Source organism: Lissotriton helveticus, chromosome 8 (assembly GCF_964261635.1).
Source record: "Lissotriton helveticus chromosome 8, aLisHel1.1, whole genome shotgun sequence".
Classification (NCBI taxonomy): Eukaryota; Metazoa; Chordata; class Amphibia; order Caudata; family Salamandridae; genus Lissotriton; species Lissotriton helveticus.
In genome coordinates this window covers 1,455,172,967-1,455,185,045 of record NC_136069.1, presented here as the reverse complement: position 1 = coordinate 1,455,185,045, position 12,079 = coordinate 1,455,172,967, and the positions used below count along the sequence as shown (strand labels likewise).

At 40.9% G+C, this 12,079-nt stretch overlaps 1 protein-coding gene across 4 annotated transcripts in view; it reads left to right on the top strand.

Annotated features, from left to right (window-relative positions):
- Positions 1-12,079, top strand: part of GRIK1 (glutamate ionotropic receptor kainate type subunit 1) — a 970,975-nt gene that overhangs the window by 654,750 nt on the left and 304,146 nt on the right. For all 4 annotated transcript variants that reach the window (XM_078658394.1, XM_078658392.1, XM_078658395.1 and 1 more), the window contains exon 7: positions 3,608-3,751. In XM_078658394.1, the coding sequence (XP_078514520.1) occupies positions 3,608-3,751 (144 nt within the window). The remainder of the gene's footprint in view (positions 1-3,607; positions 3,752-12,079) is intronic.

Sequence of the window (12,079 nt, the reverse complement as noted above, 5' to 3'; positions counted from 1 at the left end):
TAAAACTGTGTGTCAGTAGAACATCGCAGAGGAGGTAACCGCCTCATGAAGGCCTGTTTTGCTGCAGCTTGCAGTCTAGTCCCACTGAAGGAATCCGAGCTCCAGAAAAATGACTGTGGGTCTGATTTAAAGGTTGGTGGACATGAATTTACTTCATCAGGTGGGAGGAGTGAAGTACCCTAAGTACCTGTCTGCCAAAGCAGGAATTTCCATCTGAAAATAAATAAAAACAATGACCCCCTCATGGAAGTATATTCCCATGGTGTGAGGGCGGTGCCTGCCGCATTGTGCATGCAACTACAGGGGGGTACCATAGGTACCCCCCATGTGCACCCCCCCTGCACCCTGGGGGCCCGCAACGGGCCCCCAAAGCAAGGACCGTATGCCTTTTCGTGGCGGCATTGCCGCCATGGAAATGCATAGCCCCCATCACATCCTAATATGGCTGGCGGTGTCTGATAGACACCGCCACCATATTAGAGCTTTTCCGCCGTGGTCGCAAGGCGATCGCAGCGGAAATGCGGCAGACGGTCTTCCCGTCCGCCACGGTCCCCCCCGCCATTGTAATATGGCGGACGGGGAAATAGGTGGCGAACGGGCAAGGATGGCGGACGGATCGCCACTGCCTGCATGGCGGTGGCGATCCGTCCGCCATCCTAATTGACCCCTTAGTAAGGGAAAGCAGATGCAGGGCCATAATCTCTGCATATTCCTTTAAGAACTTGGACAGTAGCTTTATTAATAGCCACATAGCCTGATACGTATATTCTAGTTATTGCACTTATCACTGGGAGTGCCTTGCCAGAGTAGCTGAACTGATTAGTCATGGATGGAATGATATTTAGATATCAATTTAGTTAATCTGACATTGTAAAATCACCAAAGGTAATACAGGGAGTTCATATATTAGGAAAGACGAGTGAATGAAAGGTCAGGGTGGGGAAATTATGCTCTAATCTTCACCATGAGTAGATGTTATGTTATGTTATGTTATGTTACTGGGGGTTTTGTAAAGCGCTCAGCTGCTCCGAAGAGCGTCCCGGCGCTGCAGATCAAAAACAGATACCAGCAACTAACAGAAATAACACCAGCGACGCCAGGTGCTCAGAGGAAACAGAATTATTGGGCAAAGAGAAGAGTCTTAAGGTCCTTTCTAAAAGTGAGCAGGTTGGAACTGGCGCGTAAGGTCAGAGGTAATGTGTTCCAAAGACGAGGGGCAAGGTAGCTAAAGGAACGACCTCCACATCGTGCACGTCGCACTGCCGGCACGATTGCCCTGGCCTGGGCAGCGGACCTCAAGGGTCTAGATGGAAGGTAGAAATTGACTCTTTTTTGTAGATACACTGCACCGAAGTTATGCAGAGCCTTGAACGCTATTGTTAAGGTCTTGAAGGTGATGCGTTTGCGGATCGGCAGCCAGCGCAGAGCTTTAAGAAGGTCGCTGGCCCTGGTTCTTCTGGTTAGACCGAATATGGCTCTGGCTGCCGAATTCTGGACGACCTGCAGGCGGGTCAGGAGATACTCGGGAAGACCCAAGTAAAGGATGTTAGAGTAGTCCAAGCGCGAACCTATCAGAGCCTGCACCGTGATCTTTCTGTGCTCCAAGGATAGGAACGGCAAAAACTTTCTCAACATCCTTAAGATGGCAAAGCACTTCCCCGTCAGACCTGCTACTTGGGCCTTAAAGGAAAGAGTATTATCCACCTGAATGCCCAGATTCTTAGCTGTTACAGAATCGCTGGCTGGCGGGAACATGGCCGAAGGCCACCAGTGCTTCCATCTCGGGTCGGCGGGACACCCAAAGAACAGGATCTCGGACTTGTCCGAGTTGCATTTGAGGCCGCTTTTCCCAAACCAGTCAAACACAGCCTCAAGACACCTCAAGATGGCGGCTCCGTCGAAATCACAGCCCCTGTCACATGTGAACAGGAGCTGCGTGTCATCCGCATAGGAGACGATCTGGGCCCCATGCTCCTCCACTAGCGCCGCTAAGGGTGTCATAAAGATGTTAAAAAGAGAGGGGCTGAGTATAGATCCCTGCGGCACCCCTACCTCAAGCTGCGGCATTGCGGCGGAGAAAGGGGGAGCCCAGATCGTTTGTCTGTGGTCGGCCAGAAAAGATTGAAACCATTTGAGCACCGTTCCCCTTAGATATGTAATGATTTAACAACTACTGTAGGCTTATGGTCCTAAAAAAGATTTTTCAGTGCATATTTGTAAATCCTGTGTTGGTAAATATGCTAATGTCATAATTTGGATATGAGGAACAAGATGAAAGTTAGAAGTATAGGAAAAAAAGTATTACATTCTTTTCGGATAGGGTGAGTCCAGGTGCTAAATAAATAAAAAGCCATCAGTATCATACAGCTAGAGGTTAACAGGTGGGATTTTAACAATTTATAGCAGTTCAGATGAATGCAACACCAACAACTCCTTTCAAATGAGATGCAAAGGTGGGTTTTTGGTTGTTTTTTTCTTGAACATTGAATTAGATTTAGGTATAATGTTAACTAGACATGTTATACCCCCCAACATTCTAAAATCATAAATACATATTCGTACATACATAGAATAACTTACAGTCAGCCCTCTTCATCTATTGGTCTGTTGTACTGTCATTCATAGTTCGCTTCCTCACACCGCAATATGCAGCTTAGGCCAGTGATTCCGCCCACTTCAGCCATTGTCTCCACTGACTGTGGGTGATGGTACTTTGCCTGTGCACAATGCAGTCACGTCCACATTAAGGAAGACATTACGAGTGCCGTGTAATAATGTTTGTAATTTTTCTACACCGAAATAAATGTTACTGTGGGTCTCAGAACTTCATAAGCAGAAAATAATGACATTTATGATATTTTGAGAAATAACGAGAAAATTAGAGTTTCTGTGTTAATTTCCACATGTTTTTTTCCAAGTATTCTAACAAGAGACGTTTCTGAAGTTCCAGGATGACATACAATGGAGCTGTGGTAGTCACTCAAAACTTAAAACATAAAATTCCAATGGTCTGGCAACTCTCATTATGGCCCACTCATAATGAGGCTCATGAGACAAAGTGTTCTTCTTTGTTCATATTTTTTATAAACTTTTTTTGGTCAGGTTCTAGAGCTCCACACAGACTGCTAATAGGCTGCTTGCCCACCTTAATATATGTGGCATCCTGCAGTTTCCAATTATTTTACCATTGCAAAATGACCATTGGCCATATTGGTATAGTATACCACCAAGAAAGTATGACAAAAACATTCTAGATGGCCTCCCATCTGTGAGCCTGCTTGCACATAGGTAGGTATGCATGGACGGCCATCTTAGAATGAATTTAAAATACTGTTTTAAAAAATCCTACATCGCCAACTGTGGGGTATATGATGGTTTTAGTGTATTTATTTTTATACTTTAAACACTGAACATATTTGCTCCAATGGTTTTATTCTATTTGTATTTGTTTAATAAAACATTGTTTTCAAAATAAGTCCGCCTTGTTGACTGGTTGCCAATTCCCTGTTAATTGAGCTAATATGAGTTCCCAGTAAAAAGAAAATGAACAAGAGTAAAAAAATAATAAAAAAAATAATTAAAAACGAACGTCTCCTTTTCTCCACAGACAGAAGCTGCACTTATGTATGATGCTGTTTACATGGTGGCAGCAGCCTCCCAGCGTGCCTTGCAAATTACTGTCAGCTCTCTTCAATGTCACAGACACAAGCCATGGCGGTTCGGACCACGGTTTATGAACCTAATAAAAGAAGTAAGTTAAATCTGTTAGCTGATGGTCACTGTATTCATGCTCTTGTATTATGACCTCAAACACTTATAATACTCTTCTTCTTTCTGCCAGTTTCTGCTCGATTCCTTTAAAGAAGCTGTTACTGTAGTAGGGTTTAGTTTCCGGAGGTAACATTTCTCAATCCATTCTTATTGTAATTGTATTTATATACCACTTACTACCCCTGACAAGGCTTTAAAGTGCTCTTTGGCAAGTAGCACGCTACTCCTGAACCCAAAAGGATTAGTGGTGGATTAGTATAGGGAAATATGAGTTAATATGGAGGGATAGAAGAGGGAAGAGCCTAGAAAGTGGTATTTGGGAGATCATAGTAGCAGGATGAGATTTGTGGTGAGTAAAAGGGAGAGATGGAAGAGGGAAGAGTCTATAGAAAAGGATTATGGAGATCATAGTTGTAAAATGAGGTTTGGGATGAGTCAAAGGCAGGGTACATGAGGGAATAATTTAGAAAGGGTTGTTTACGAGATCATAGTATAGAATGAGGTTTGGGATGAGTCAGAAAGTGGAGGTAGAGTATATATTGAGAGATGTATAAGGTGAGACAGAGTAGTACATTGGAGAGAGTAAAAGTTTTATTTTTAATTTTACTTTTTTAATTTAATGTATTTTCTTTCTTCTACAGTAGGAGTAAAGTAATATATATATAGATACAATGCTACATAGAAAGAGTATATATGTATAAGGAGGTATAAGGAAGATAATATATTCAGATGAAAAGTTGTATTGTATAAACTAAGACTTTTAAGGGTTGCAGTATATGAAGTTGACTTATTTTTATATTTTTTATAACTCAATTAAAAAAAATTGTTATCTTTTCCTCAACATTTCAATAGTGAAGCACTTGTAGATAAAATGGTTATGATAATATTTACATATTGCGATAGATGAATAAAACAGAGACCCATATGCATCTAATCAAATAACCTATATAAAAAGTATGCAGTGACCTATAAGCATGTTATGCATAGATTATTTAATCATAAGTAATATATACATTTTGTTACTTGTAGCACTGCTGCTTACAAACTACATCTTAAATATTTAAAGTTTTAATGTTAGCTGCCTTCATTATTAAGGGACATGGGATAGTCTATACGTACTTATTGCAAAACCTGTGCCAAGCATTTCCTCAAGAAGCATACTTTACCAGCCTACAAGAGCTACGAAAAACAAGTTATATACATCATCAGTCTAAAACCCTAATTGTGAAACAGGCCATCACATTAGCTACATGAAGAAAGATCTTCACAGTGACAAAACCAGTAGACATGACCATTATCTGAGCTGCTGTGACATGGACAAAGCTCTGGTGCCGATGTTGCTAGATAAAACAGCAATCTTGTTCAAAGTCATTAAGGCAGTTCAAAGTTATGAACATGTTTTGTTGATTTAAAGTTAATTGTGATGGAAAAATGGTGTCCATATGTCCACATGTCAGCAAATCTTTACTTCGCCAGCTGTTTGGAGTTAGTTGCTAAAACGCAATTAGCGTAAACACATTGGTTGCATATTGCCTTGTCTGGTGCCCTAGGGAGAGGTGAGGAGTGATACGGAATTCTCGACTGGACTCTGCATTTAAACAGGTAGGAGTGAAGGGAATTCTCCGTTGGCAAAGAGAGTAGAGACAACCATGTCCTACCAGGTAAGAAGCAGACAAAAAAGTCATGAAAGGAAAGCTTGAATTAATCTGAGACACTGGTGATTACTCAGAGACACATATCTGTCCATTGTTTGTGCCCACTACACCACTCTAGACAAAGACTAGCCAAATATTAACCAGTCTTGGCCCTGCTCCAGTAGGATCAGTCTAGGCTGAACTGCTAGGTCAGGACCTTTAGTTTTTGTAACTCTAGTGATTGCCAGAGACTGAGATTAATTCAAGTGTTCTTTTCATAATTTTGTTTTTGCAGCAGATTAGAAAGCAGGGGTAGAAATGTACTGCTAGATAGTAAGTCTGAGAGTGAATCCTCTACAATGGAAAGGAAAGGACTTATCAAAGAGTAAAGTTCTATGGGGGATGCAGAATCGAGATGGAATACCTGAATGATGTAGGGCATAGAGAGTGGAGAGGCCTTGCCTCCTGCTGGATAACGAATGTGGATTCCACCAGAAAGAGAGAAAATTGTAACCCCTGACCTATGAGACCCATTGTAGGAAGAAACTGGAATGCTACCTAAGATCAAATGACAACATCTAACCCTTATTATCTGTATGATTCACTATTAAATACGGTAAAAACAGTATAGTGAAGTAATGCAGGAATATATTGATCTGCAGTCTCATAGTCAGGCATAAAATACAAATGAAAAAACATGGCGGCTGTGCAAAGACTAGGAAACGTATTTGTGCTTCCAAGGGCATATTTCATCCACACATAAAACTGGTGAAGCCAAGCTATAGCAGGTTAACAAGGTTGATGGGAAACAACTTGTAGGGACTGTATGACGCAAGGCTGTGTGTGGTCAATATGAATCTGGCAATAATTGAAAGAATATGGCACTCTAAGGCATAGGGGAATCAGAATGGCAGGCATGCATTAGTAAAACCACTTGAGTAGAAAATTTGGGATTAAGCATCACATAATGAGTATATAAGCTCCTCATAGTTTTAAATATATTAACTTCTGACTACTGCTTCTTTGCTACCATATATATAGCTTCATAGCTTGGGTCCTGATGAGTTGGCAAATTCAGTGATAAAACCGTACTTCATGGTATATCCATATGTTGTGCACATTAAGGGAACTGGAAATATGGAAAGAATTACAGGTATTAGTTGTCAATAAAAGGGGTGTATTTCACACACGAGTTTCAAGTGACATCAATTAGACAAGAGCAAAGATCAAGTAGTCTATTATGTCACTTGGAACCCCGAGCTGGAAAACTCCACTCGATAGACAACTACCCATCTACATTATGTTATGACCAGGTTATCCAATGAACCTGAGGAGACCTTGTAAAACATAGCCTTAACTCCATAAGGCCCCTCCTCTACCTCTACTTTAAAACTAACATTTTACTTGTGGCAGAAAGTGGATTATTCATTTGGTATGGGAGTCCCTGATCAACTTAATAAACACATCCTAGTTAGGTTATAAAACTCTTTTCAAATCCTGACAGCAGTAGCACAATTCCCCAGAGAAGCGTGTGTTAAGTTCAAGTAGCACCAATAATAATGATGTCAAGAAAGCAACACAATAAAATTCATAAACCAAATAGAAAATAGAGAATAATTTAATAAGCAAAAAGACATCAGAATGAACTAATTCTGATAAAGGAAACCAGAATATTAATTTAGGGCACCATTCACCAAGTGATTGAATTAGTCCTATTAGCGACACCAGACGAACTGCAATATAGTAGTGCTTTTGTAAACCAAATTGGTCACACTAATTAAAGTTTTTACCTTGGTACATAGTTTACATTTTAGAGCTCAAAGCCTTCCAGTGGGACAAGTTCCAATGCTGAAGCAGATGAGACTCTCTCAAAGTCAGATATGCTGTCGTCGAGTTCCTGATGATGCCATTGGTTTTGGTACCAAGAATTCCAAGTGTGGCAAATCTGTGTATTTTTTGGAGCCATCAAGCTGTCTTTGCCACTGGGTTAACTAGCTGCCTTCCCCAGGGCAAGGTTTATCTTTCAACATAGTAGCATTTTTTTCTCAACATCCACCAGTGGCCAAGGATCGCAGCTGTAGATAGGTAGAACTCAACAGGCCCTGATACCTTTATTGCAAAAGTTCACTGATACTCAGTTTTCAGCCCACCAAAAAGCTCAGAACCTTCATTTCGTGCCCACTGTGCCTGCACCCTCCCTGAGGAAGCCTCAGCACCTTGTCCCAGTCCCCAAGATGTGGGGGAATTAGTACTCTTCACTTATTTAATGTGCTGGGAAAGGTTCCCCTGGTCACTAATACCTGTGGATACTGTTGCAACAAATGTATATTGAGCTCTTGAAATAAGTGGATTCTGGTCCTTCCTCATAACATTGGGACCAAACAAGTCAAAACAGCTATATTGACCTAGCTCTTTCAAAAACTAGCACAAAACATAAGGGAAACAGAATATGTGAAGAGAGATAGAAATTCTATTTCTCTCAGGATGACTTTCAGGCGATGAGCACATCGGTATCTAAACCAAAGACCTTTGACCACGTGGCCAAGAAGTCATTGGAAACAGGATCATCTTGTTTTATTGCTCCTTTCTAAACATATTTACAGCTTTGGATACAATAATTTTGCATAGCCATATCAGACGTTAGCAGAATGAAGAATTACTGTCAGGCTGCTGGCATTAGTTTATTTATTTATTTTATATAATGCACCCCACCCAAACGTATCAGCATGCCACTCAAAAAACACTGAAGGAGAAGAGCAGCCTCACTTGAATGCAAACAGACAAAAGTTGTAAATAACCTTACTGCTTACAGACAAAGTTCACAGATGAAAACAGACCTGAGGGTGATATGAAATAATTGAGAAAAGAGAATGGTTAAATAGGAAACGTTGGAGTATGGAGAACTGAAGTAAAAGTAATATTGATCATCTAATTTGGAGAGAGTTGAACTGGAAGATGGAAGTTTTAGTGAAAAAGGAGAGTCAGGCAATTGGTCAATGATAAAACACAAACATTTGTTTTTATAGTCAAGAGAAAAAAGTAATGTAAGTGCTGGTCAAACATGTGCGTTTTCAGTTTAATGTTGAAGACCAGAGATGACTCAGCAAGGCCGATTTACGCATTTGACTAATTTCCAGATCTAATTAAGAAAATCCAGGTTTCATCCCGTTAACTTACCATCTGTTCCTGTCCTGGTCCTCTGATATGTGGATAATAGCTCATTCTAGACCATATCTAGCTGGTTTGCAAAGGTTGCTAAGAGCTTTGTGAATTATTGCCATACAACACATATATCACTTATTTCAAAGCAAAAAAAATAGTAATAGGTAGAGTATGATTACATGAAATGGTGACAGGAAGACATTGAAAAGGCACAACGAAAGTACAATGTAATGTGTAAACAGAGTTGAGAGTAAGCTGACTTTGCCCCATTTACAAGTGAAAATCACAATGAAAGGATCACCTTCCTTTAATCACAACTATGGCGTTTGTTCATCATGTCTATTCAGCACAGACACTAAACAGACATTAAACAAAAACATACATCTATAAGTAAATTGGAGAAATATGGAATATGTCAGATACTCCCATTTGAGCTGATTTTTCTAGAAATTGGAATATTATGCCCTGTGAAGAACCAGCTTTGCAGGTTTGTTCAGACTATTTTTTTTTTGGCAGAGTTTTATATAGCGCGAACTAGACCCGAACCGAATCAGGTATCAGAGCACTTTACATATTTTTTCAGTTACACTTTCATTTTAGGCACGGGGAGATTAAGTGATTTGCCCAGAATCACAGGAGGTTTTGGCATCGTTACCGAGACTCAAACCCAGATCCCCAGGTCCGAGGTCGAGCGCCCTAGCCGTTAGGCCAACCCCTCTCCCTTCCACTTTGATGAATGCCCTCTTTCGCATGTTTTTATTGAAGGAAACCAGGTGTTGTGGTTGAACTATGGTTTGAAAAAGAGCTTAACCAATTTTGAAACCTAGCTCTCGAGGGGTTACTTGTTAAATATACACTCATACAAGTGAATAAAGCTTTGTAACTAGAAGTGCAACACATTATGAGAGCAGAGACCTAGTCAACACTCCAAAGATATATTTCAGAGCTAGTAACACTGGGCATTCACCAAGCTATTAGGAAATATATACTTAGCCACTCTCCATGGTGCTAGACAATGGTGTCCTCCAAAGCGAAGATAAACAGAATGAGTATATTAACAATTTAAATATTTCTCCATATTCTATTTGAAAGCAATAGAGACTGTATTTAAGAAGCCTATATATGCTTTGTGTTTAGGACTATCACAGTCTTGTGACAATTGAAACCTTTCATATAAGATTCAAGGAAGACAGAAATATGTATTTATTTAAATGCATTGTTATCATTGAAAACAGTACAGTTAAAGCATTTCATGAAATACAAGGTAAAACATCTAACATAATTATAAATAATTGTAAATGTATATAAGGATCTAGGATATTGAAGGAGAGTGCCAGGATGAGAATTCCGTAATGAAGTGCCCTTCAAGGAGAAAATAGTAAGGAAACATTCTACGAGTTTTATCCACACAGTGTTTGTTCATGAGTATGTCTGACTTAATCTTAAAAATTCAGACATAAAGCAAGAGTATAGTGATACTGGACATAGCCCTTTTTGCAGGGCTACCCCAAATGTTTTGCCTTCCCCATTCTCTTTTTCTCACCTCATTTCTGTTGGCCTTATAACTCAGCACTTTACCACTGCTGACCAGTGCTAATGTGCATATGCTTCTCCCCTCAACATGGTGGAATTGGTGTACACCTGAATGGCATATTTAGTTTACTGGTAAGTCCCTTGTAAAGTGGTGTACCATATACCCACGGCTGGTACTCTAAATGCTACTAGTGGGCCAGCAGCACTAATTGTGCTACTCGCACAAGTAGCCTTTTAATCCTGTCTCAGGCGTCCCATTGCAAGGTGAATGTGTGCTGTTTTCTACCACCTCAACTTGGCATTTAAAACCACTGACAAGCCTCAAACTCCTCCTTTTATTACACATAAGCCAACCCTAAGGTAGGACCTAAGTGTCCATCAGGACAGGGTGCTGTGCAACCAATATTCAGAACATGTACTTTTAAGTTTTACATGTCCTGGCAGTGACAAACAGCTAAATCTGCGTTTCACTGCCGTGAGGCATACTCCTCTCATAGGCTATTATTGGGGAATCCTTACAATATTTTAAAGCTATAAATCCTGATCGGAAAGGAGCAGCTATATCATGTTTTATATCTTTGGAATGCTGATGATAAATGTTCTTTAGTGATAAAGTTGGATTTGACATTACCAATTAGAAATGCCACTTTTAGAAGGCGGATTGTTCTCTGCTCTTGACTTTGCTGTGTGTGCCTGCAGCCTGTCTCCAATACACATCTGGGCAACAGCTACACTTTGTGCATTCTCTCTAGACAACCACTAACACAGGAAGGGCTGGGTGTGACAGAGGACTTATCTGCATTCATTTGCATTCTGATAGCCTTCCTGGGCAGGAAGGGGGAGAGGTGGCTCATATTTACATCTGAATGGGCTGTGTCCTGAACTTACACAAAGGGCTGAATACTCCCACGGATAGCCTAGCAGACAGGATTGGGTTGAAAGGGATCCTTATGCACTTCAGAAAACTCCTTTGAAGTCACCCCCTACATAAAATGCACTTTTGGGTATAAGTACCAAGGCTTTGTCACTACCAAATCAGTACACAACTGGACATGAGTTGAACTATGCTGGAGGAAATACTGCTGATCTGTAAGGATTGCCACTTTGCTGTGACTGACTGTTCTGAGCAACTACTTCTCTGAGCAGCTGTGTTGCCTTCTGATCTCTGCCCTGCTGAGGACAAGGAATGGACCTATCTCACTTGACCCCAGAGTGGCTCCAAGACCTTGCTGGCTTGCCTCCTGGTTTCTGAGGTCTCAGGGACTCAAAAGACTTCCTGCAGTCCTGCTGGTGGTTTCGGACCCTGCCATCTGTGAGTCAAACACTTTTCTGAGGTTCCCCCCTCCAGGCCTGGGCATCAGAAGAAGGTTCTGCAGATGCTTTCTGCAAAAATCGATGCATATCCTCTACTCCATGAATGTATATATTGCAGCAATAATTGATAAGCATTAGTACAACATATGCTGAGATCATGTATTACATGATTGATCAGGAGAGCAGCCGGGGGAAACATCCTTTACAACGAAACTTTTACAACGCACTACCATTACGACGCAACTTTTACAACGCAAACCATTACAACGCATAGCGCTGGGGGGCGCTCTAGGACAGGGAATGTATTTAATATACTATCCAACACCTTCCCGGGGACTGGAGTTGGAATAGTAAATTAAATAAATCACTATTCAGCGCCTAAAAGCACTATGCGTTGTAATGGTATGCGAGGTAAAAACCGCGTTGTAAAAGTAGGCCTTGTAAAAGTATGCGTTGTAACGTCATACATCCAACAGACGGATTTCCTTGATCAGCATGGCAATGAAACCAGCATTTGTCTGTGCAGGTAAGCAAAGTGGTGTGGGGTGGGAGGTTGTATGATCAACAGGTGATGGATTAAGGAAAATAAAAAAAAAAAATCCTTTTTTGTCGTTTGTTGACATGCTCCGCCCCACCTCATTGACCCACCGCGCTTACCTGCACGG